The sequence below is a fragment of the Lepidochelys olivacea genome (genome assembly GCF_965140295.1).
Source record: "Lepidochelys olivacea isolate rLepOli2 genome assembly, chromosome: 2".
NCBI classification, from domain to species: Eukaryota; Metazoa; Chordata; order Testudines; family Cheloniidae; genus Lepidochelys; species Lepidochelys olivacea.
Genome location: NC_140412.1, coordinates 87,979,565 through 88,006,934, shown reverse-complemented (window position 1 = coordinate 88,006,934; position 27,370 = coordinate 87,979,565). Strand labels below are relative to the sequence as shown.

At 39.2% G+C, this 27,370-nt stretch overlaps 1 protein-coding gene across 4 annotated transcripts in view; it reads right to left on the bottom strand.

The window, feature by feature from the left end:
* Positions 1-27,370, bottom strand: part of ARHGAP28 (Rho GTPase activating protein 28) — a 160,633-nt gene that overhangs the window by 23,567 nt on the left and 109,696 nt on the right. For all 4 annotated transcript variants that reach the window (XM_084621689.1, XM_084621686.1, XM_084621688.1 and 1 more), the window contains exons 2-6: positions 15,614-15,816; positions 11,038-11,255; positions 5,566-5,653; positions 3,977-4,134; positions 72-237 (exon numbers count right to left, since the gene is read on the bottom strand). In XM_084621689.1, the coding sequence (XP_084477815.1) occupies positions 72-237; positions 3,977-4,134; positions 5,566-5,653; positions 11,038-11,255; positions 15,614-15,782 (799 nt within the window). In that variant the 5' untranslated portion in view covers positions 15,783-15,816. The remainder of the gene's footprint in view (positions 1-71; positions 238-3,976; positions 4,135-5,565; positions 5,654-11,037; positions 11,256-15,613; positions 15,817-27,370) is intronic.

The window sequence follows — 27,370 nt, the reverse complement described above, 5'->3', positions numbered from 1 at the left end:
TAATAAGCATCTTCTTACTAAGTACTACAAATCACAAGACACCTGTCAGCCAGCTACCACTGCACGTTTACCTCGTCCTTTGATTCTTTCTGTTCGGTTCCTCTTTAGTTCTATTCCCAAAGCATCATAGAAGGCTGTTAATTCAATCAGAGAGAGATTGCGAATTTTCTTCATGTCTTCAAGAGATAGGTCTCCAACCTCTGTCAGGCCAAATTGGCTTTTTCGAATAATAAATTTCTACAAGAAGTATATGTAAATAGGGTTTTATTTTACATGCTTGAGAAATGTTTAGTTTTTAAAATTACTCTTTGTGAAAAAGGCATTTTTAAAAAAAAAAAAATAAAAGATATGTCCTGGTGCTACAAGAAGTCACGTGGTGGTGATTTGATGGGTGAGCTAACTCAGAGCTGAACCCATGCTCCTGCATGTTGTCTGGACCTTGTGCTAATGACTACTTTAATTTGAAATGTACAACTGAGCACCTGATCCTTTGTGCTCAGTTATAGATCTCTTGGCAATTTTCACAAAAGCAGGCATGTTAACCCTGATGTCCTGGACATATTCCAATTTTCAACAATTAGCTACACTATATTCTAACTAAACTTTCCTCTCTAGTTCCAACAGAATTTAATAATCCACCTCTCTCCCCTTAAATTCTTCCTTAATATTGCTTGGTGCTATTAAACAGCAGCAACATTTCATCACAGAAATGGCTGCATATCAGTGATGGAGGAAGTAGCTCTATATGTTGTTTGCACTTTGAAGGAAGCACGGTCTGATGTTCTGAGCACATTACTCAAAGACAGAACACTTAAATCCTAATTCCATCTCGATGTAACTCATCCCTGCTTGTTGTGGCACTCTATCCCCCCCTAGTGGCACTTAGGCCAGCTAGAGCTTGATAAGCTTGTTACAGCCTTGGCTAAAAGAGAGGTGTCTTTTAGCTCATGCCGAAGTGGCTTATGCATTAAGCTCCAGAGGTCCCAAGTTTGACCCTGGCCAGTGATGACTGGGGTCTGCTGGTGTTACATAGGCACTGACTTTGACTTATTATACAGGACTGCTTTAGGGTGAGTACTATGAAACATAAATGTTAAAAGGCCAAGGAACACTTATGAAAGTAGAATCCATGGATCATTTGCATGAATTGAATGCTACTTTGCAACTTCTGGGACATGAAAATAGAATATTGCTGCATCAGGATATGTGATGTTTCCTGCTATCAAGCTATTAAAAAAAAAGTGAAAAAGGGCTCTATTCATATGTTTTGATGTCATTATCATTGTTAATATTATAAAAACTTGTGCTGTGCATAGCTCTGTGGAACCTTGGCATCATTATGTAATCCAAACCAGTCATAAGCACTAACTAAATAAATAGTGCTACAAGCCATCTCTACTTTTGGGGATCCAACTTGGAACTAAAACCTTCTAGGGATGTGAATCCATCCCTCCCTTTTAATTAAAATGTATTCAGGGTTTTATGGTTTTAACTCATCTCTCAATAAAAGCCATCAAACAGAGAAACAATAGTCAAGGAAAAGGCAAACAAAAATGATACATCTTGCATTGTGCTCTAAAAGCAACAGAGGACAAAGCTCCAACTGACCACAGAGGAAGTGAGTTCCAGAGGCCAGGATCTCCAACACTCCATTCCCAGTGTTCTTTAAAGCAGGTAATGATCCTAAACAGAGGGAAATAGGAAGCACTGCAAGATACCATCATCCTCTGGCCAAATAGGGAAGATTGGGAAGTATAGAAAATGACCCCCAAAATCTAAAAGTTCTATTATTTCATTCATAGAACATATGATAAGAGTCTTTGTAATGACAAACCAGTGAAGCAAAGTAAAACTGCTGATGTACCTAAAGTGTGAAACACAAGGCAATCTCATTTGCAGTGTTTCAACAGGTGAAAAGAAACCTCAAACAGAGCATATTAAATCACTCTGAAAATGTGAAAAAAAAAAAATATATATATAGGGACATAAGGGAGGAATAGGGAACGAGAGGGCCTCTTTGCAAGCCTCATTTGCTAAAGGAAAGACTAAGTATTTTTAAAAAAATCACTACTGTGATTTTCCTTGGTGGGTTATCTCCTAGAGGTGTTTTGATGTGATGTAGTCTTAACATGAGGTTTGGGCCTGTCTCTTTTTGTAAGAGCAGCGCTGGGAATCTATGGCATAGAGCACAGCAAACCACAGAGTTAGAGAACTATACAGTATTAAAGTTGTAATAAATTTTGAATGTACTTAATCTCTGTGGTTTTTAGAAATTAGATTCCTGGCATTTGGCTCCAGATCCTACGTTGCGTCAGTTTACTATCTGACACATCGACTGTGTGGGGGACTATGTACTGTGTTTGGATGGACTCGATGTGCTAATAGTGTTTTACTTCTCCAACATCTAGGATTACATTCCATTTATCAGTGGGCTAGATTGTGCAGTTTGAACGTAGTCCTGTGTAGGGGTGGTGTGGAGGTGTATCATCCCTGCGGGAGCATTGGAAGAGATTGTATTTAAGGAGGCAATCTTTCTCCCAGAGTTGCTTAGTTCTATGTATGTGTGTGCACAGACACTACATGCTTTCCACAAAACCCACAGTTTTGCATGCAAAATTGTCCACTTGAAACACATCTGTGAACGTCTCTGAAACTATTCAGTTGCGTACCCATCAGTACAAGGCCGCCTTCTGTATACTACTTGCCCCAGATTGCTCTGCCATGCCAGTTAGGAGGTCCATACTTATGGTTGGAGGAGGGTGCAGGATAGGTAACATCTCTAAAATTGAGGGCGGAATGTCACTGTGAGGGTTAGGGGAAGGGTAGAGGTTTTCTAGTAACAGGACCAAGGAGGAAAGTTCAGTATGCCAGGACCATGATAACTAGGGAGACAGCCTGATTCCCCAAAGTTGCTCAAATTATTATCACCACAGAGCAATCAGACTGTACTCCATGACATATGTAATCTACTTGATACTTATCACCCTACTGCAATATGGAAATTTGAGGTTCCTTAGGTCTTCTCCATTGGTGGTGCTAGACACACACAAACTGATTGTTCTTGGTGAATTCAGCATCCATGCAGACGACAACTAGTCCGGATCAATTTAGGATCTCATGGCCAATGTGACATTTGTGGGACTCTCCCACTGAGTTAATGGCTTGACTCTTACGTCTGGCTAATGTCTGGAGCCAGAGTTTAGGCTTTTATTGGATGGCGGGACGGTGGTTGTGATTACATCCTTGTCACAGACTGATCATGAAACCCTCAAGTTTGGGGGTCAGGGCACACATTTCCTCTCAAGATGATGGACTTGTTTTAATGGTCCACCCTTAGAGGCTGATGGAATCAATAAATTGCCAGCTGGCTCGGAGGGAGAATGCCATCTAACTGATAGACTACACTATGCATACCTGGCTGGACAATAATCTTTTGTCCCTGACTACTGATTTGGTATCTCCTATGCTGTACCTGCATCAAATACTAATCTGAGATAATCTGTGCTACTAGTGAACAGAACCAATGTTCACTCTTCCTCTCATGTCTGAGTCTAACAGATTTCAGACACAGAAATTTAAAACCCGTGTCAAGAAAGGTAAAGGGAGTAGTTCAAGTAATAAAGATGGATTGCCACTCTCAGTGCCAGATCTTTGTTTTTATGCGAAAGGTTTGTGGGCGACACAATGCAATACAATTTTTAAATATTGGGGTATTTAAATTGCTAAATTGCGTTGGGTAGAAGATGTGTCCATGACTAAGCACACGCTTTGGCTTTGGTGCCTCATTGGGAATGCTGCGTGGTCGGCGACAGACAAACACAGCAGGAAGCCTTTACAAATATATAAAGTATTAAAACACATATATTGAAGGAAATCCAATATATCTTAAGAGACTTCACTGTAGTGGGGGAAATTAAGCAGGAAATGAATTGGGTAAAGAAGAACTATTGAGTAAATACGAGGGGTTTAAACTTACAGGCAAAGCAGAATCATCCTTTTTGAATCTCAGGTTGTTCTGCCGTTCTCTGTTTTTTGGGACCACGGTGATGGATTCTGAGAAAGAAACCTCATAGGATAGCTCTTCTGTTACTGATGGGCTGTCTTTATCTAGTCCACAGTCTAGACAGCTATTAGCTGAAAACAAGGGAGACTATATATGAATACTGAAGGTTTGTTTGTGTTTGGTGCAGAGACATTAAAAATGGTAAAAACGAAACAAAAAGCTTGTGGAAGTGTTAAGGGAAGAGCTTCCCAGGGGAATTTCAGCATAACAATAATGCGTGTTCCTGTTTTGTATGGAGGAAATAAGCCCTTGTACTTTCTGAAATCAAAGCCCTATTTTTATTTTAGATTTTTTGCTGTTAATATTTGTGCAGAAGGTGATTAAACTGTAATTTTCTGTTGGTCAGCAGAAGAATCATCCTCATTATCACATTTGTGCATAACGATCTTGTCTATCCTGGCTAGGGAAACTATTTCTGCATTTGTTCAGTGAAAAATCTTTTTTTCCTTTTAAAGTTCTGGATAGAAAAGTGCTGCTAACACTGTTTCTCTGGTCATCATAGTTTACACTGGGTTTTTTTTTTTCCCTTACAGTTTCCCATTACTGCTGCTCTTGGTGCATAAAAAACATAGAACAGGCACAACCTGTGCAGACGGGGCTCAGCATGCTACCATCTGGTTTGCAAAGCCATGCCAGCCCCAGTGGAATTTTTAATAGAATCCAGGAACCAAAAGACAAGATGATCTATTGCTCTGTTCCAGAAATTAGTTGCCCACTAGAATTAGGAGGCATGAGAGGGAAATTTCTACTATAGAAATGCCCTGTCCCCATAGACTGCAAAGTGTATTAGCCTGAATGAATTCTAGTGTTGCCAACTTTCATGATTTTATCATGAGTCTCATGATACTTAAAGTCCCAGCTCCTGGATTTGTGCAACTAGGTAGGAATCTCAGCTTTTATTCAAATAAAAAGTAAGTTTTTAGCCCTCAAGGTTTCAAAGGCAGCTTAGAAACGTGACCCAAGTGCACCCTAAAGGCTTAGACACAAGATGAATAAAGTGAGCCCAAAATGTATTATCATCATGATTTCAATTTTAGGATTTTTAAGCCAATGTTATGGTTATTGGGGACCCGACTCATGATGTTTGAACACTTGGGGTTGGCAGTACCAGAGGTTCAAACATCATTCTTGCCATACAGGTGCTATCGCTCTTTCCAATTATCGGATAGACAGAGCGAACTGTGTTATGAAACACTTTACAAAACACTATTATGGCAGTAGGTCCCAGGAATTGACTTACATATTTTGAATTGTAGTGCAGACTGGGCCACAGATCAGAGACTACAGGCCCTGTTCTATGTTTGTAAAGCATCCAGCACAACAGGGGACTTTGAGCACTACCATGATATAAATGTTTATTAATAATAGTAATAATCTTAAAGAAAAGCATGTAGTGTGTCTCAGCACCTAAAATAGTGGCTTAACCAGATGACCCCCAAAGGTACTTTCTCGCTCTCATTTCTATGAACAAATGAATATTGGTTACAGGTTGGCATACTCACAACTCACTGATTTCCAAACTGGCTTCTGTCCCGGAAGCTGGATACCATTAGAAGGAACTGGTGACGCTGGTGCTGTCTCAAACGTGGGCTGAGGGGCAAGGAAATATGATCAGACTGCAATGAAATTAAAGGCATGTGGACAGACACTTCTACAACTCAATCAACAGTGTATCAATCCCAGCTTACGTTTTTGCCACTAAATTTAAACAATCCATTCTGATTTGCCAGAGAGATTTTCATTACCCAGCCTGGGCAGGTAATCTTCTTCAGGCTGGAGATGTGGATCATGTTGAGGTCAGTGAGTATCGCCACAGCTTTACACAGCTAATGAGTTCTCCCCTATGTAATGACTGAAATTAACTAATGAAATTGCTTCAGATACTTGCAGCAAGTTAAAGGTTCCTATCAATGTGTAATTCATCTTGCTTTTAATCACCGTGGTCACATTCTGCAAGGTGCTGTGCACCTCCTGAAAAGTGCTGAACAGAACACCCTCAACTCCCAGTGAGGGGCTGCAGAAACTGAAGGCACTCAGTACCCTGCAGGATTGGAAATGTAACAAGTAAATAAACGGATGGCCAAAACCAGCTGAAAATGCACTGCAACATTTTCCTCCCCTTGGCTACAGCGTGTGGAAACCGGGGTTACATGAATGACACAGGTTCTTTATCAGAGAGCAGCAAACAATTAAAAAAAAAACTCTTTCCTATTGCTTAGTTTTGTTTGGTTTTGCCCAGAAAATTGTTTTGCACTGTGTAAAAATGGTGTGTGTGTGTGAGAGAGAGAGAGAGAGCGAGACACACACACACAAAACCAGCAGCTGAAAGTCAAAGGGTAACTTTCACTTGGTGTGACACATTTTTATGTGCTGAATTTGCCCTTGTGATTAGCAGCTTTGGAATAGATCATGAGATAGTACTTAGTCCTGCCATGAGTGCAGGGGACTGGACTAGATGACCTCTTGAGGTCCCTTCCAGTCCCATGATTCTATGCAGTTGTTTTATACAATCTTATCCTTTGAGTTATTTGGATAACAAAGTCAAATGTAAGATGAATAAAATCTCTCCTGAGAGAGTCCATTTAATAGGCTACCAACCTGATAGCAAACAGGATTTGAGTCACAAGGTTTCCTTTGAACAATAATCCATTAAAAAGCAAGGACTATGTAATAAAAGAAATGAAATATGGTAGCATGATTTTATGATTTTTAAAAGCCCAGCATTAAAAGAAATGTTTTATGACAAGCTGTGTGAAATGCAAAAAGTAGGCAAATAAAAGAAATGGTGAACATGAATTAGATTTGTAAAATCCTTCCAGCCTTGATAACATAAGGTGTTATACACAGGGAAAGCTGACAGGGCACTCTCTCTGTTGCATCCCGTTTCTGCTGGGCATACAATTCGGGAAAGGGCGATTATTATGGACCCAGCTATGGATCAATTACTCTCTGCCTCAACCTCAGTGTGGTTTAGAGCAGCTTGCAAGATGCTCTAATATGAGTCCGTTGGGTGCAATCCCCTATAAACAATACTGGGAATAACTAAAATGCATCACATTCCAGCCTCTTGCCTCCTCACCAGTAAAGGCAGGGGCATGTAGGAGTCAACTCCAAAGGCTCTGTGTGAGCAGGGGACTGTACCATGATAGGGGATCTACAGGAGGTTTCTGCTTGTTATACCACCTAAGCAAGAAAAAGGGAGCAGATTGGGACAGAGAATCTCCTCCATTTTTGTTAGTACATGATTTGTATGTATTGATAGTGTCCCTTAAAAACAAAAGATTAGAAAGCTCATTTTCCAATAAATGTACTAAACCTAGTGAGCCAAAATCTGCCCCCCCCCCCGTTACGTGTGTGCAATGCCATTGACTTGGATGCGGTTCCATGAAGGCAGGATTTGGTTCAGAGCAGGTATCCTGATTCTGGCCCCCAGTTAGTTGTCCATCAAGTCATTACTGATGTTAAAAATGCCTCCAGTGTTTACTTGCACTATGTGCACAGGAAGAGGAAATCTCACTAGCAAGAAAAAGGTGGAGCTGGAAGTGCTCATTTCCTTTAAACGCTTTCCACTGTACAGAAGATGTAAAAACAAAATCATCAGAGCATCACAAAGGCAACATTTTAATGTCAGCGCTGCAGCCAAGACACATAAACACTAAAGAGATGTTAGTGTGAAAGCTCTGTTCATGCTGCTAGCTGCCTTTGCTTTTTGATAGATTCATAGTTCCAAGCATTGTAAGGGCAAATGCCTTTTCATGCAAATGCCTCTAGTTTAGTTAGGGATTTATTTTTTAAATTAGATCCTGGTCCTTCATTCACTACTCTGAGCAACACTCCTCTGACAATCAAGAGGAGTTTTACTTATCAAAGGGTGCAGGGTCAGGTCCTTCGTTAGTCTGGAGCTTAACTTGCTTCCCACTTTTGGACTTTACTAACAGGTGGCCTGATTGCCTGATTTTCAGATCTGTTGAGCGCTTGCAGCTCCTAGAGCCCTTAATGGAAGCTGTTGGCGTTCAACACCCATGAGAATCCGGGCACAGTGACTGACGTGCCACAGCATTTGACCAGTTGTGCCTGATGTGCACAGCTCTGTTTTAGAGGTGGGACAGAGTTGCCTTATCCAGGGGAGAGTGAGATTGCTTCAAGGGAGCACTATTCTCCTTGAAGCTTCAGGGAGTTCCTGGATGGCACACCCATTGCACCCTGCCCTAGAAGGATGTAGCATGTTTCCCATTTCTAACCAGGTTAGCTGTTCTGGCTCGACGGGAGGCAGAACAGGGCTGTGAACAGGGCAGAACAGAGTTACACTTTCTTGCCACTAACTTTGGGGTGGTTTGTGCTCTTTTGGGAGTAGTCCTGTGCTCAGCAGCGTGAAGGATCTGTAACTGTGGCTAGCCTCTAAGCATGGATACAAGGACTCCTTGTGCCATATTCCCCTCCTTGTGCACCCACCCAGGGATCATTCATAATCTGGCTTTATGCCCGTTTTTGGCTGGATAACCCTGGTGTTAAGATCTCCAACTCATTATGCAAGTGACTGAGGCAACAGGTTTCAAATGAGTCTAAAAATCCAGTTTTTCCTTCTCTATGTAGTGTGGAAAACTTCACTAAACCTGGCAATTTACCTAGGATGCTTTCCTCCCCCTGGTGCCTGTTGTCTCTGCTTGCTGACAACGAAGTAAATTAAAAATAGAAAAAGAAAGGCAGAATGCTCTTTGTAGCTATTTATGCAGCCCAAATGCTAACCATTTGTATTCTTCTCCTTTTGCCACTGGCCAAAGCTAAGGTGAGTCACTCTCATAAAAAGAAATCTCACCTTGTGGTTTAATCACCCTTTTCGTCATCATTAAGAGTAGACGATAATTATCCATCCTGTATCCCGCTCCTCTGGGCAGCTGTAGTGTTTATGATGCCTAGAGGGCTGGATGAAGACTGCATCTCTTCTTTTAATGTAGAGGGTACACAAATTGTTATGTGGAGAGACTAACTCTTTATGTGGCATTATGTGGCAGAGGTGATTAAAAATCCTGCATGGCTTTTCAGACTAGTACGCAAACACTTGCAGAAAAGATGATTTTTCTGATACCAGTGATTCAGCCAAGGTACATCAGTCGTGCACTAAACTGCCAACATTCATTCCCTACATGTCTCCTAATCACCGGAGAAGTGATAAATAAGTCTTTCAAAATCCCATAGCAGCTAGTCACACAGAGGGAGATTTTCAATGTCACAGCAGTTGAGAGCCCAACTCATATTGACTTTCAATGGGAGTTTGCTGCCTGGCTGTCCTTCAGATCTCTCCCCTATAGTAATGAAGATGAATGTGCGAACTATGGCTGCGACTACAATAAGTGTGTAGCAATATAGGTTGAATTCTGTAGAACTGAACAATTTCATGAGAAGAAAGAATGAGAAATCCTAAGACTGCCATAACAGTTCCTTTTTTAAATCTTATATTCGACTTTCACAATGCAGAACAATTAGATGGGCTCAGTTTTTAAAACGGTAATTGTACAATGAAAACTTGAAGACCATGCCTTTAACATAGTTCTGGGACTTCCAGTTCATTAGTGAGACACAAGAAAAAGACCAGCAGATCAACAGAAGATCATCAGATTCAACACTCTGTGCAACAAAAAGCACTAGTGTAACTTTTTTTTCTGGTGACTGCTTTTTATTAGAGTAATTAAAGTTCATTTTGCTGCAGGAACTGCACATTCTGCCCATACATATTGTATCTAAGATGTTTCATAGGGTGATTAACATTCCAATACCTCATTGAAAAAAGTGACAAGAAACCCAGAACTTTAAGACAGATAATAGATATTTCTCCTAAGGAGAATGCCTAATCTTACAAAAATTGCCATGAGATCTTTAATGTCTGGGCAAAGTAGTCTGGGATTTTGGAGTCTTAACCAAGAGAAACCATGGTACTTGGAGGATGTGGTGCTGTGCCAATCTTGCTGGGATAAGAACCTGTGGTTCCAGGGAGGCTATTTTAAACTGGAGACTGCGACCACTAAGCTAATTCTCGATGTTTTACTTTTGAACTCCTATTTGAAGGTTAAGCAGCTGTACTTTGTTTAATGGACTTTTGCAGGTTATTAGCATGAACCTTCTGGAAAAAATAAACAAATGAGAAGGACTGAATAATTTCATGGAACAAGACAGTTTTTTACAATTTTTCAACAATATAAGCTTCACTATACATTTTTAAAACAGGGCTTGGCAGTTTAACTATGATCCGCATTAAGGACAACAGGAGTTACTCATTTAAATTCATGCATGCTGCTTTTGAGTTTTTAGTATGTAGACTTAGGGCACATGATCAACTAAATCCATGTAGATACAATGCATGGGGATAAGCAATGGTAATTCTATATCTGTCCTCAGGGACAAGTGGATGAGACCCTACAGAAGAAAGGTTCATTCCCGAACAAATGAATCATGAATGGGCTTCTATTTGCTTTATTAGGGAAATAAGGTTCCCAATGAAACAATCACAAAGAAGCCTGCAGGTGTTTAACTGCTTATGCATACTTGCTCCCTATTGTTTCATTACACTTCACTGCTAAGATTGCTGAGTAAATAGCATGTGTCCTCAGAAGCCAGCAAAAATTTGCACAACTGCCAAAAGTAACTCACTGATATCCAAAATATGAGGGAGTAAATGTTAGTCTTGATAGTGGATTGCAGAATGAAGGTTGGCAACAGACACAGCATTACATTATAAGTTAGTTGCAAAACTTTGCACCAGCTATTTTAGCCAGTTTTATTGTTCCTTTTAGAAGGTAGCACTTCTGCTTATACAACATCAAAAAGGTCCAGACTTGGCTCTTTGGGGCAGGAACCATCATTTACTACTTCTACAATGCCTAGCACAGTTAGATCCCTGGTTGAAGCATTAATATGCTATAGAAATATAAAGAAGAATAAAGTTCAAAACCCTCCATTACCAAGTATTTGCCACTTACAGAAGAGTCATTAACTCCAAAGATGTCTCGGACGTCCCTGACACTGTGTTTGTTCTTCTTCCTCATAGTCTGTGTGTAGGTGTTGTACCTTCTTTGTACTGCAGCAGCTTGTGTGCGGGTCAGTGTGGACAGCAGGGCTTGCCCATCCTCTTCTTCAGCCCCAGAAATCAACGTAGATAGGCCCACATCTTGCAGCCATTCAGCTTCAAGTTCCCCCTCTGTGAAGGAGTGAGAGTGTTAATATGTCTTGTATGGGGTGGGTTGGAGGTAGCACCGTTGGTTTAGTGTGCCAGCCTTTCCCTCAGGAAGACTCCATTTCCAATCTGTCTTAGGCCACACAAGTAAGTAAAATTTAGTTTTGTCAACATTTTGTCAGTCTTGAACACAATCCTCAGTTTGGCTGTCTCTGCACAGATGATATTTAGGAGAAGAACAGCAGAAGAGTGGTAACTCAAGCCCATTAATTCAAGGTGCATTAATACAGCCTTGTGAAGAAGATAGCATAGTGCCTGCCCATAATTGCCTAGAAATTTCACGAAACAATAGCCCTCATTAAAGAAGATGAATGAAACCCCTTTCAGTCCCACATATATCCTGTATGGATGATGTCATTTGACAAAGGAAGGCTGGCAGTAATCCCCTCCAGTTTCAAGATATCCTTTTGAGATGCAGTGACCAGTACTGCACTGGATATTCCAGGTGAGGCCGCACCCTTGATTCATAAACAGGCAATACAAACAAATACGTCAAAGAGGAAATGGATTAATATTCTCTTTCAGAGTAAAAAAGCTAGTCAGTGAGCTCTGTCTTAACATATTATTTTCTTAATAGCACACTTGTGTTTCCACATTTGCTCTAATTTTCCTTCCTGATGTACCAGAACCTGTACAATTGTGTCTATCAATCTGTAGACAGATTGATAGACACAATTTATTGCACTTTGGCAGTGAGATGCACAAAGAAACAATTAAATTGCTGGAGTTTATGTAAGAGCCATTGACCTTGTTGCTTAACTTGCTTACCTTTCCACAAACCTCCAGAAACATATCTAACGTAATCTCCTGGCTGTGTGTGTATGGCAGAGCGACCAATTTATTGATCCACTCCCTTTATCTGGTGTAACAGCTTACTTCCACAAATAGGACTAATAACTGCACCTTTCCCTCCTGCCTGAGTTTGGAGCTGATGAATCTCATGCTGTTCTCACTCCTCCTTTTGACAGTCTCTATTTTCATCTGCATACATTGCTGCTCCATCTACATCCTCTCCTGTTCCAGTTTCATGATTAAATTCACCTTGGCTCGGGACCTGAAATGTTCTTTCCAAGAAAACGTTTGTAAACCAAACTTGACTTTCACAGTGCCAATGAAAAAATAGTAGGGCTGTCAAGGGATTAAAAAAATTAATCGCGATTAATCGCACAATTAAAGAAATTAATCGCACGATTAATTCCACTGTTAAACAAAAAAGCATACCATTTATTTAAATATTTTTGCATGTTTTCTACGTTTTAAAATATATTGATTTCAATTACAACAGAGAATACAACGTGTACAGTGTTCACTTTATATTTATATTTGATTACAAGTATTTGCACTGTAAAAAAACAAAAGAAATAGTATTTTTCAATTCACTTAATACAAGTACTGTAGTGCAATCTCTTTACCATGAAAGTTGAACTTACAAATATAGAATTATGTACAAAAAAACTGCACTAAAAATAAAACAATGTAAAATTGTAGAGCCTGCAGGTCAACGCCGGCTACAAAAGTGCCATGCAAATGCCTATTCTCACTTTCTGGTGACATTGTAAATAATAAGCAGGCAGCATTATCTCCTGTAAATGTAAACAAAGTTGTTCGTCTTAGCGATTGGCTAAACAAGAAGTAGGACTGAGTGCACTTGTAGGCTCTGAAGTTTTACATTGTTTTGTTTTTGAGTGCAGTTATATAACAAAAATAATCTACATTTGTAAATTGCACTTTCATGACAAAGAGATTGCACTACAGTACTTGTATGAGGTGAATTGAAAAATACTATTTCTTTTGTTTATCATTTTTACAGTGCAAATATTTATAATAAAAATAATATACACAATATATTTGAAAATGTAGAAAAACATCAAAAATGTGTAATAAATTTCAGTTGGTATTCTATTGTTTAACAGTGCAATTAAAACTGCGATTAATCGTGATTAATTTTTGATCACGATTAATTCTTTTGAGTTAATCGTGTGAGTTAACTGCGATTAATTGACAGGCCTAAAAAATAGTAAAATGGAGTGTGAGCATAGTCAAAAAGATATTCTGCTTAGATGTCACCAAGAGGTTGGTGGATAGTTTTCCTCATCATTTGTCCAGCTGTAGCACGTACAAACAACAGCGAAGTAGGAATGACAAAACCATGATAGGGAGCCAGAATCCTCAATGTACAACTTCCTTTTTCTTTCAGAGACTATTAGGAAAGAGATGTTTCTTCTTAAGGCTCATGAGAATTTTCGCCTCAACTTTTCCTAAATTCTCATACCACTCTTTAAGGATTCAGCTTTGCCCAAGTGTCTCTGCTCAGCTCAGGGTGCAGGTCTGAAATGAACCTCTAGCAGTCGCCCCAGTTCTCCAAAATGCAAAGAACCTACATTTTGGAGCCTCCGGTGATTCCATGCTTTCAAATTCCATGGTACACAGCCATATGTCTAAATACCTCATGCCTTATTGCTGATGGGATGACAAACCTGCAGCCAGGGGCCTCCATGTACCTGTTGGTGAGGCTACTGCTTAGCCCTCTGTGATGTCACTAATTGTATTGTGTTCATTGTACGCCCCACTTCTTCAGCCCTGTATCTCTCAAGATGAACTCTCTTGCCCTTGGTTACTAATGTCAATAGTATGAAAGTTCTCTGATCTTTCTGAAAACATATAATCATGAGAGAAGGATTATTTTGTCTCTAATATTATTATCTACGTTGGACACTATTTCCCCTTCACTTCCTCCTCAAACCATCTGTTTCTCTTCCTCTTCCATTTTCCTCAAAGAGGTATCAAAAGATTTTTACTCTTTTTAACAGATTTCCACATTGGGTTTCTTGTGTTTTGGTCATTAGTAAGCAGTACTGGTATTATCGAAATTTGATTTATAATTATAACTGAGTATTCCAAAGACTTTTGGTCCAATACCAAATATTTTCCTCATGCTCAGTAGTTAGAACGAGCACTTCCTCACTGAATATATTTCTGAAAGCAACAATATTCAGGACACAGAGAGGTAAGTGTAGAGTAGAAATGTATTGGATTTTACCCTGCAATTTCATTTTTAATTCAGAGCAGAGAGAACAAAAAATAATCTATGAGACAGGAACGTAATCAGACAAACGATAAACCTGAGAATGCAGAATAATCTATATAGTTGTGAACATTTCAGTTAACAGCAGTGTACTGTGATGTTTCTGAGAATGAGGATAATTGGAAACAGCTCGGATATTGCCTAGACTCCACAAAGGTTCAGGTACCTAAAGAGTGCAATTAAATTGCATTGAATGTGGCGGTAAGCCAGTAATATCCTAATTCTCAAAAAGAATTGAAAGAACACGGTACAGTGCTTTTAAAATATAACCCTAGATGTTATGTCAGCTTAGGCTTCTGATAAAGTAGTACAGTTTGCTTCTGGATTGTGACAGACTTGTGTAATAATAACAGATGTAAAATATCAAACGCCCCATCTCAAATGTCAATTTTCAAATATATTAGGAAAAAGACCAGGGGTAATTTATTTTGAGATGGCATAGAAAAGTGGTAACACATTCAGTATGGTTCATATTAGCGATGGGTGAATTTCAAAAAAGTTTTGATGTTTGGATGACATGAGTATCCAAAAATACAGATCCAAACAATCGCTCTTTGGTTTAGATATTGGTTTGGAAGTCATAAAAACAGGCCCACACATCTGAATGATATCCAGACTGAAAATGCTTAAATAAACCCCTTTTTCTGGGTGTTGCACAACTTCCTCTTCAGGTCATAGCTAAAACAAGGAAGAGGACACACACAAGAAATTAAAAGAAAACCAAAAAAAGATTAATTGGACTTCTTCTATTCCTCAGTTTTGGTTTGTTTCATGTTTGGGATGAAGTTATGTTTAAATTCCTCTCAGCTGCACCATTTCACTTATTTCTTATTGAAACATGGGTAAGATCAATTCAGAAAAATCTGCTCCAGAAATCAGAGTGTCAAATTTCTGAAAACACAACATTAAGTAAGTCTCTCTCTATATCTATATCAAGAACTTACTTTGTGTTGACGTTAAATTCAGAAATGGAGCTACTTTGGACACAGTATCATTGTGGAACATTTGTGATTCTTGATTAATATGATGGATGGGTGGGTCCAAGCCAACCCTCCAGATGTGAATCCCTCTGATTTTAAAGGAAATCAAAGTTCCAATCCGCATTTTGTGGCTCAAGCCCATCTGTACATTCATTACATCAATGCTGGGAGTTTGGAGGAGTGGAGATCTGGACATCAGTGAAAGAATTTATTCAAAGTAAAATATGGGAGGGCAAGTTTGGAATTTGTACGCTCACCATCAGCTGGTTTGACTTCTAATAGTGTTTGTTCTTCTTGTCCTTGTTCACTGTTTTCTTTGATACTTTCCACTTCACACCAGAAATCCTCCATTGAGGTGCTATCCACAGAGGCCTGAGAATTGGAACGGCTGAACATGGGAGGATGTAAGGACTCATTGGAAAGCATCCTGTTAATTCTTCGGCACTGAGGGAGGGATTTTCTGGAAGAAGATAATGATAAAAAATGGAAACACTGTATCTTTGTGTTAGAAGATAGAACTTCAGAAAAAAGACAAAGATGAAGCTTACAGTCAATGCATCAACTCATTCTGTTTTGAGGTGGGCTGTGGACATAATGGTGGAAATGAAGGACAGAATGAAGGTAGTCTTCACTCTGAATTTTCTCATTTCGCAGTTTCAGTCACAATCTTAGGGTTACCTTTGTCATCATTTTGGTTTTTTGATTTAATAAAAATATATTTTTTAAATTGTGAAGTGCTGATTATTAGCACTGGATTGGGCACTGGACAGGGACTCAGGAGACCTGGCTTCTCTTCCCAACTCTGTCACTGCTCTACTGTGTGACCTTGAGCAAGTTATTTTACTTCTTTGTGTTTCAATTTCCCCTTCCCGCTTTACTCAGTCTGGTCTGGTCTGCTCCTAAATTCTTCCAGGCAAAGACTGTCTTATACTATGTGTGTATATGTTCTGTATGTCTACTATATGTCCAACGAATGTTTGATCTTAGTCGGGCCTTTTTGCATGACTGTAATACACACAATAAATACTAAGTGTGCAATGGGATTTGGAGAGAGGGTCCTAGTGGCAGGCAGAAGTGGCCCAGGAACTGGAGAAGAAGGTTCTGTCACAGGGCCATCCAGTCCTCACCTACTTGAATTGATAGAAATGCAATTTCCCTTTCTCTTCCTTTTCAGTGTGTCATGATCTTGCCAACAACCCCTTATTCAAACCCACAAATATTTCACTCCATAAAAGTGTATTTCCCTTTTCAGGGTTCCCCCTCCCATCACTGTTTTCATGGTGGATTTACAGACAAAATGAGTTAATGCCAAATAATTAACTTATTCTTCCCCTCTTGTGTAGTTATTCTGAGCTGGGGTGCTGGCTGTTTCTCTGAGAATGCCGGAGCACTCCTTGATCATTTGGGTGGTCTAAACCGATTAGTGCTGCAGCCCAGACCTGAGCTCAAGGCTAGGGATCAGCAGTGGAAACAGTGGAACAACAAATTCCAGCTGTGGACATGATATGTGCTTCTACAAGGTAAAGCAGAGCTGCTGTCCCATGCCTCTCTTTGATTATGGGATGTACATTACAAATAGTATGCTTGCCAAACATGACCATTTGCCACTAGCCAGATGATAAGGAAGGAATTTAAGCTGTCAGATGGGTGAAGAAAATATTTCCAAAAAGCAGAAAAAAGTTATTATTCTGATAAATGCTCTTTTGGAAGAGCAAAGTTGTAGTCAGTGTTTCCACATATTTTCTCATGAACTGCTAGTGGTTTAAACAAACAGTGACCATTATTGTTTTAATAAGGGCAAGACACAATCAAGAAAATACAAGGGGCATTCATGACATCAAAGTGGTTAAAGCTATTTGAGTGATTTCCATGAAGTTTGTCCATTGGTGAGACCAGAGCATCTCAATTGGCTTCAGGTCATAAAACCTCAGATGACTGAGTCACCAGTGAAATCATCATACGGCTCTGTGTGGAAACTGTTATCCCTGTTATTTCCAAATTCACCCTCTCCTCCCCCGGCCCCATGCATTGGCAAGAAACACAAAAATGTAAATAAATCCCAGAGTCTTTAAAAAACATGTGGCAATAGCTCACAGAGGGCTCTAATAAAGTTTTAGTTATTAAAATAAAACACACCATAGGCAATCCAAGTATCCCCAATTCTTTAACTCTGAAGGGGAGGCAGTGTTTGCTAGCCAAATCAATACAACTACTAATGTTTCTGATCTGATGTTCTGGAAGTTAATACAGAACATAAAGCAGATGGAAGGTGCACTTCTATAGTGACTAAACCAAGACTGGGGCCCCGTTGTACTTGGCACTGCAGAGTTGTGCTCCAAAGAGCTTATGAGACAGCAGTTGTTATTAGCCAGGTGCTACAATGCTCAGGGGGGTGTTAGGAAGCTGTGACCACTTTACCCAACCCATAGTGTTAAATAGGAGAGGGTTCCCAGCTGAATGAGGGGAGAGGTCCCAGCATAGAAAAATTTGAGAACAACTGATCTAAATAGACAAGATAGACAAAGATTAGGAGAAATCATTATTGTCTCAATTTTACAGATGGGCAACTGAGGTCAGGAGAGATTAAGTGACTTGCCTAGGGTCACACATGAAGTCTGTAGCAGAGCCAGGAACTGAAACCAGATGTTAAGAATCCCAGTCTAGCATCTTTATTACAAGACATCTTTCCCTTCTCTGTAATTAAAATGCAAGTGAAGATTCTTGTTTAAAAAGAGCTTCTGCATGACATCATTTCAAAGAACAGTATCTTTGTTATAAACCTTTGTCAAAAAATCAAGCACACATCAGGTCAGAATTCCTTTAACTATCATTTAAATGAATACTCCTTTCATTCTTGCAATCAAATCTATGTTGAAGAGGCAGCAGAACATGTTCCCAGATAACATAACTGACTGGATTGGATTGTCTTTTAGTCATTGTCAGGGAATTCAAACATTTCCTGCCTTCCCAGTATGTGGAATACTGACCATGACCCTTGCACTTCTGGAGCACCACACCAGTCTGATCTCTGGGCTCTGACTCCTTCAACACTCAGCTAACTCAAACTGAGGCCTTACATCACCATATTAGGAAGAATCTGTACAGAGTTGGTGGTTTCAACAGCAGCTAATATGGTATTTTGTAACATTACCATACAAAAAAACTAAATGCAAAACAGATGAGTAGCACGGCAACATCTAATGTGACAACCAACATTTACCAAATGCATCCAAGGTTACGGAGTAATTAACAGATATTCAGAACAACATGAAAAGTACAGAACAAATTTTGAAAATCAGAAGAACAGTCTCCCAGGAGTTGCATATTTGAGGTTTGTTATCTCATTTCAGATTAAATCATGCTGTGTAAGATTCACATCACAAGAAAGATTAGGCAGTGACACATGCATCTTATTGGTATACAACAGAAGTTTGCAGGTTTGCACATTATTCTGATGCTTGCTATTAAGAGCATGTGTATTCAAGTAGACTTTCAGCTGCCTTATTGACCCATATACGTGGACCTTTGGTCCTGGAGGAAGTGTTTTTGCCTGTAAGTGACAGCAGTGCTTGTCTGCATTTCCTTCTAGCAAATGTTTTTCAAAACAGTTTCAGAAAAAATATCCCAGGAGAAGCAAAGCAGGTCTATATTCTCCATCACTTTTAACTCACTCTTGAAAGACACTGACTCAGCACACTGGATGTGAGTGTTCCTAGAGTAACAGCTCAGCTGAGGCTAAGTCACCAGAGAACAATGGAAGCAGTCAGTTCTACCCTTCAGCCAATCCATGGGGTAGGTTTTTTATTTTTCTTGCTGGCTATTAGGCAACTAAACTACTGATCTGATCCTGTTGCTCTTTAAGAAACAATTGAAAAGAAGTAATGACACATGAGTAGCAATAGTAAAGTTTAAGCTTAGCCTACCGTAGTTACCCTCTCTTCCTTTCCCACTTTTTTTTTTTTTTTTTTTACAGGCAGGCATGAGTTGATCAGATAACAGTCTGACCAAAAATTAAGAGGAGAAGCTCATGCCCTGATCTTCTGGACAGAAGTAAAGACAATGCAGAAAATGCTGGGAGAGAGAAACGAGGCTGCAAACATCAAACACACACTACAGTGTCGTGACTAAAATGGATGAAATAGTTTTCAGGGTTGGGATTTACAAAACTTGCAAAAGGCACTGAAGAAGGTAAAAGAACTGGCTGCAAGGCCGCGCTCTCACTCATCATTGATTACAGAAGAAAGGGTTAATTGCCAGTAATGAAAAATACAACGGTATCATGTTAAGTTTCCCACTGAAAACACTTTTGCAAGGAAACAGGATATTTCCATAGAATACGGGGGAACTGACAGAGTTACCTTCTAACAATGAAGTAATGTAATGGTGAATCAGACCTTCTATACATTTTATTTTCTCTCTGTAGGAAACCAATAAACAATTTAGAACTTAATCACACACATTGATTTTGATACTGCTCAGCCAATCCAATAAGCAGCTCTTTTCACATACCCCTGGAAAAGATTAATCAAACCACACACAAAGGGCTAGTTTTGGTGACACCTAATTATTGTTCAGCGGCTGAGAAATGATAGGTCAATGTTTGTGTTTTCAATTTAATTAAGTGATGGGTGGTGAAAAAAATCTATAAAACAGAAGGAGAGCAATGAAAACACCTTGTACTCAAAAGTTCCATTTAAACCCTATTCAGGCAGCAAAGACAGGGGACATCCTTCTTGTGTGGTTGTAAAGATTCATTTCATATGACCACTGAGTATGCTGCACCACAATTAGTCTGCATAAATGCTGATGGGAAAAGGTCATTGGAAGATGAAGAGTAAAAGTTCTCACAATTACTGTAGCATCAGGATCTCTTGTCACGTGCAGTATTCATCAATGTTGTGTCTGAGTAGCTAGATTATCTACTGAGCATTAGCATGCCTTCAATGGCACAGAAAATTGTGTAGGATAATGTTGAATCTGGCCCCAAACCTCTTAATTCCTGAATTTCTGACACATGCACAAAAAATGCACTTCTGCCCCCTCAGCCCTCTCTAGCTGCCAGGTTGTTTTTTTAAAAAAGCTTTGTAGTGGGCACTTAAAAATCATATAAGAGACTTTCCCCTGTGAATTGTGAACCAACTTCATTATAAGCTGTTAGAAAGCTGACATTTCTTTACCAGTTTCATTTAAAATCTACTTTGAGATACATGTATTGTTTTCCAAGAGAACAACTGATACCAAATGTCTCTCAGACCTACGATACAGATATCCAGTGTAAAGCAATAAGTTGGCCTACGTGACTACTGTTATGTCTTTTGAGCCTAATATTTTAGGTCTTAAAATGGATGAGTCAGCTATTTATTTGATGTAATCCTGTTTATTTACAAAGTGTACACAAAGTCCTGTTTCCTGGAACATAATAGGAATTAAACAATAGACGGCAGTTTCTTTGGCCATAGTTCCAAGCCTCTTTCCAGCTAGTATTCTGCCTACACAGCTCTCTTTACCTTCTCTCAGGGCCTTGCTTTCACTATCTTTCTTGTTGTCTACTAGGATATTTGGCTGCTTGTCTTTGTTCCTGGTTGCTTTACAGACACATAAACTTCCATCAGACAAATGACCAGTTAAACCCCTCTGCCCACATAGCTCTATTTCTGACAAGCCTTACATGTGGCCTGTGCTTTGTGTGGTGGCTCCTATTGTTTCAGAAGCCTTTACTCCAAAAAAGGAGCTTATCTGCTGCTTACATTTATCCTGACTGAGGGGCATCCATCTTGCCCACCAACTTCAATGAAACTTCACCCAATCACCATTGTAACATTACCATGCAGATGACAAACAACATGAGAGTACACAACAGACACTGCAAGAACATTGCTCATACTGGATTTCACTATTGATTTTCACAAAGGGTCCAGTCCAAGACCTTGTAAGAACTGGGCCCACAAAATCACATTCACTCTTTTCAGCAAAGTGCCATTGTACTTGATATTTTATTACAAAACACACAATATGTCAGCGTTGCACATTTACTAGTGAGCTATGAAGTATTCTAATAAATACTGTAACTAATACTTTTATCTTTCAAGACCTTTCTTCCCACCTCCAAAATACATTTGGTCATGTTGTATTCTTGATTTTTTGATATTATGCTCATTTGCTAAATCATAAAACATCTACCTATTCTCTCAGTCATTAATAGGAATTAGTAAGGATCTGCTATAATGTTTGTGCCCAAATGTTACCTGCCACCAGTTAATAAAAACATTTTACTCTATAACTATAACTAGCTTTTATATGACATGTTCAGAAAGAGGAATTGAGATCTTGCTAATATATTAATAAGGAATACCCTGTGCCTGGCCTGTACAAAGCAGTAGAGAATGGTCATGAATCTTCCTCTGTTAATAAGCATTCAATGTGAAGGCCATTCACAATCAGAGTCCTTGAACTTGGGAGAGCATAAAGACTTCTAAGTGCTCCCTAGGGTGGATAATGACCCAGAAGGACAGGGAGTGACAGGAAGGAGGTGGCACACAGACCCAACTCTGTCTTAAACTAGCTTTCTCACCAAACCTATAGGCCCAATGTACCAGGAGTAGCATATAACACTCCCTGCAAGCTCTGGAAAGTATTCGATTCCTCCTCACCCCCAAAACAAAGCTTTCCCTCAGTGGTATGCCTGAATCCTAAATGATTCAGAATAAGAAGCCTGTGTATTATCAATAATAAGAATGCACTCTGACAACTTTCCTTTTTGCTTTGGTGGGTTGGAAAAGGATGCTTTCTACAAACATATTAAGAAGCATCTTTACTTAGTAGAATTTATATTTAAAAGCCAAATGTGCTAGTTTAAAAGTTTTATGAAATTCAGATGTGAACAAGTTTTAGGACTGTACCTTAGGCCTAGATCTAAAGGGATATAGTTAAAATAACAATTAGTTATCATAGTTAATGAAGCCTTCCCTAGGCATCACTTCCAACTTGCAAAATCCTGTCTTATGTGAACACTTTAAATATCCTCAACAGTTTCCAAGATCATAAATGCAAGGGAAGTAAGTTCTTTTGGCCCCTGGGTGTTTGCATACAGGTGTTTGCATACAGGTTTCACTGTAAATGAAACCCGCACATAACATTAGATTATCAAAGTGTCTTACAAGCATTAGTTTATTAGGTCTCTATATGTGAAGAATGTACATTTTATTTGGAATGGGGATAAATTCAGGCACACAGCTAAGTGGCTTGCTCAAGGTCACACAGTGAATCTGTGGTGGAGCCAGGAACGGAATCTAGGAGCCCCCACTCCCAGTCTTCTGCTCTGACCACTAGATAACACTCTCTTCCTGTGTTTATTTATTATAGTCTCATTTATGCATGGTATTGCACAAATGGTAAGGAGGGGAAGGAGCCTTCCCCAACACCGTGCTTTTGTGCATAGGCGAGTCACAATCTGATCTCTTAGTAAATAGTAAAAGCCATTTATTCATGTCTGAATATTGGTGACATTGTAGCAGAATTTTCAGAAGCCTTCTCTATGCATTGCTAGCTTCAAACACTCAGCAGCTGACCTCCCAGTGATCTGAGCACACTATCTATCCATCTCCTCACTGGCTGTCAATTACCCTGTTACGATGGTCCACCACCATTCCTTTCATTATAACTTTCTTGAGGTTATTTCCATCCCTACGCCTGATGTGACTAAAGTACATAGGTTTGCACCTGTTGATTTTTGACAGCAGGGTCTGCTTCTCTCCGATAATATTTCTAACCCAAGCATTTATCATCTTTTCGGTCCAGGAGATAAGTAAAAGTCTTTGCCAGCACTACATCTCAAAGGCTTCAGTTTTCTTCTTGTCAGCACCATTAATTTCCCATGATTCACATCCATAAATTGCTTTGGTAAAAATTAAGCTTTTCACCAATCAAATTTTGAGATGGCACAGTTTTTCCAAGCTTTCATAAAGGATGCCACGGCTGAGCGAACCATTCTTAATCTTCTGATTTCTTTGGAACTGTCTCCTTGGGTGGATATATATGATCCCAGATAACTGAATTCATCTACTTGACTTAACTTGACTGTTAATTGGAATGTCTACTTGCATCTTGTTTTCGTTAATCATATCAGCATGCATGTATTTTGTTTTTGCCTCATTCAGGAATAGTCCATATTCCTCACTAAATGGTTTAACAGATGCCAACATTCATTGTATTACATTAGTGGCTGTAGCAAAGAGCATCGTGTCATCAACATATCTGAGGTCAGTTAAGAGGTGTGCATCTGGAAATCCCAGGTCCATTTGCTTTGTCAAAACCTTCCAGGGTTTGTCTCATAATAAATTCTGTATACATGTTGAAAAGGCTTGGGGATAGATTACACTCTTGCCTCACACCCTGTTGGAAAACCACACTGTCATCTGAGGCTGTTTGCAGCATGGTCTGTTGTGGACAGTAGAGACTTATACTAAGTTTAATGAGATGCTTTACAATCCTCACGTCTGCCAGTACCCTCCAAAGAGGGTCATGTTGGACGGTGTTGAAGGCTTTTAAGTAGTCAGTGAAACTCAGGATCAAAGAGTGATTATAGTTCCTGAATTTTTCAATGATGTGATGGATGTTCATTATTATGCCTCATCCCTCTCTGAAACCAGCTTGTTTTGGGGGTAGTTCTGCTTATATCATTTGCTTAATCTGATCCTGGATTATGTAGAGCAGAAATGTGCTAGCGTGAAATATCAGGGTAAGAATAAATTGTTACTATGCTCTGGAGTCTCCTTTCTTTGGTAAGGGCAGAAAGATTCCCTTTGTCCCATCATCCAGCCAATTTCTAGTCATCCATACATCATTACATATTGTCCACATGAGAACAACATCACAGTCACCAATCGCCTTTAATAATTCTGCTGGTATGTTACCTATCCCTGATGCTTCTCCAGTCTTCATTTTCATAATAGCACTAGGCTGACCAGATGTCCCTATTTTATAGGGACAGTCCCGATATTGGGGGGTATTTTCTCTATAGGCGCCTATTACCCTGCACCCCCTGTCCTGATTTTTCACACTTGTTGTCTGGTCACCCTAAATAGCACGCACCACTTCCTCTTGCAACATTGATAGCTCCAGCTCTGTACTGCCCTTTCTGTTGTTGTCCTGTATTGTAAGTAGCTGTGATGAGCTAGACACAGTAATTTCTCCACCAGTGTATGATATTACCTTTAGTGAGGACTCTGTCACTATAATCTTTTATTATGCTGATTGCAGGGAAATCTTTTCGTGAAGTAGGGCAGTCGATTAATCGCAGTTAACTCATGCGGTTAACTAGAAAAAATTCATCATGATTAATTGCACTTTTAATTGCACTGTTAAACAATAGAATACTAATTGAAATTTATTAAATATTTTGGATGTTTTTCTACATTTTCAAATATATTGATTTCAATTACAACCCAGAATACAAAGTGTACAGTGCTCACTTTATATTATTTTTTATTACAAATATTTGCACTGTAAAAATGATAAACAAAAGAAATAGTATTTTTCAATTCACCTCATACAAGTACTGTAGTGCAATCTCTGTCGTGAAAGTGCAATTTACAAATGTAGATTATTTTTGTTACATAACTGCACTCAAAAACAAAACAATGTAAAACTTCAGAGCCTACAAGTGCACTCAGTCCTACTTCGTGTTCAGCCATTTGCTAAGATGAACAACTTTGTTTACATTTACAGGAGATAATGCTGCCTGCTTATTATTTACAATGTCACCAGAAAGTGAGAACAGGCATTTGCATGGCACTTTTGTAGCCAGCATTGCAAGGTATTTACATGCCAGATATGCTAAACATTTGTATGCCCCATCATGCTTCAGCTACCATTCAAGAGGACATGCTTCCATGCTGATGATGCTCATTAAAAAAAATAATGCATTAATTAAATTTGTGACTGAACTCCTTGGGGGAGAATTGTATGTCCCCTGCTCTGTTTTACCCGCATTCTGCCATATATTTCATGTTATAGCAGTCTCGGATGACGACCCAGTACATGTTGTTCATTTTAAGAATGCGTTCACTGCAGATTTGTCAAAGTGAAAAGAAGGTACCAATGTGAGATTTCTAAAGATAGCTACAGCACTCAACCCAAGGTTTAAGAATCTGAAGTGCCTTTCAAAATCTGAGAGGGATGAGGTGTGGAGCATGCTTTCAGAAGTCTCAAAAGAGCAACACTCCCAGGTGGAAACTACAGAACCTGGACCACCAAAAAAAGAAAATCAACCTTCTGCTGGTAGCATCTGACTCAGATGATGAAAACGAACATGTGTCTGTCCACACTGCTTTGAATCGTTATTGAGCAGAACCTGTCATCAGCATGGATGCATGTCCTCTGGAATGGTGGTTGAAGCATGAAAAAACATATGAATCTTTAGCGCATCTGGCACAAATATCTTGCGACGCCAGCTACCAAAGTGCCATGCGAATGCCTGTTTTCACTTTCAGGTGATATTGTAAACAAGAAGTGGGCAGTATTATCTCCTGCAAATGTAAACAAACTTGTTTGTCTGAGTGATTGGCTGAACAAGAAGTAGGACTGATTGGACTTGTAGGCTCTAAAGTTTTACATTGTTTCATTTTTGAATACAGTTGTTTTTTTGTACATAATTCTACATTTGTAAGTTCAACTTGCATGATAAAGCTATTGCACTACAGTACTTGTATTAGGTGAATTGAAAAATACTATTTCTTTTGTTTTTTACAGGGAAAATATTTGTAATAAAAATAATATAAAGTGAGCACTGTACACTTTGTATTCTGTGTTGTAATTGAAATCAATATGTTTGAAAATGTAGAAAAACATCCAAAAATATTTAAATAAATGGTATTCTATTATTAACAGTGTGATTAAGTGCAGTAAAATTTTTTAATCATGATTGCATTTTTTTATTTGCTTGAAAGCCCTCCTAAGAAGTCTGACTATCGTGAACTCACCTTTTGTATAATTACTGTCCTTGTAATCCTCAGTTTCGAACATTTTGCCTTAATGTATTCCCCTACACGTAGGATAAAAGGTCACACTGAACCTTTCTGAAAGGCAGTGCATCAGCCACTCATTGCTTCCCAGAGCTCTGGGAGGCATCAAATCTGAGGAAAGCAAAAAACCTATGGAAGCACAAGCACCCATTGGATGGTTAGCCTCTGCACTATCTATAGGTGGTCACACTGCATTATAGACACAGCATAGCAATGTGTGTGCATTTGTATGCAATTATAAACATGAACAAGATTAGAAAGAGTGGGCTAACTTGCAGACTGATCCAGAATCTATTCACACCACATAATATGGGATGGAAAGGCCTTTGCCAGCAGCTCACATTTAGACAGACTTATTATTTAAAACATATACGCAATACAGCTACAAACTGCAACAAATCTAGTGAGTCTAGAGAACAGATGAAGTTTAAATAATTCAACAAGCAAAGAAGGAGACTAAGTAAAACCCGAATGGGCTTGTGCACTGGAGGTTGTTAAAAATTTGTTTTGCCACTAGAATCACCAGCTAGTTTGCACAAGAAAGGAGAAACATGGAAATATTAAACACATAAAATGGTGGCAAAATCACAGTTAGGGGCAAATTTTCCATCATCCTCAATACAGCCTCTAATTTTGTTCAGGCAAATATGGTAATTTGCACTTAATTACTGTATTTGCATGCAGAAATACTTGTTTGCAAGTGCAAGATTATCTAGGTACCTATTCATCATACTTGAGGTACTTCTAATGCAGCTATCCCTTTAGCACTGAAACACTATTATTACTGTCATTAGATAGTAACTGAGAAAAGAATTTGGCCCTAAGAAACACTGAAAAGCAAGGGTATTTCACCCCTAATTCAACCCTTTAGGACTCTAAGGTTTGATATGGTTTTACAATGTGATCCTTTGTACTTCTCAACTGCTGGGCCTCACATATGGGTGGTGTGTAGGGGGCAACAGCACAATTTTCCATGAGTCTGACTTTTAAGTG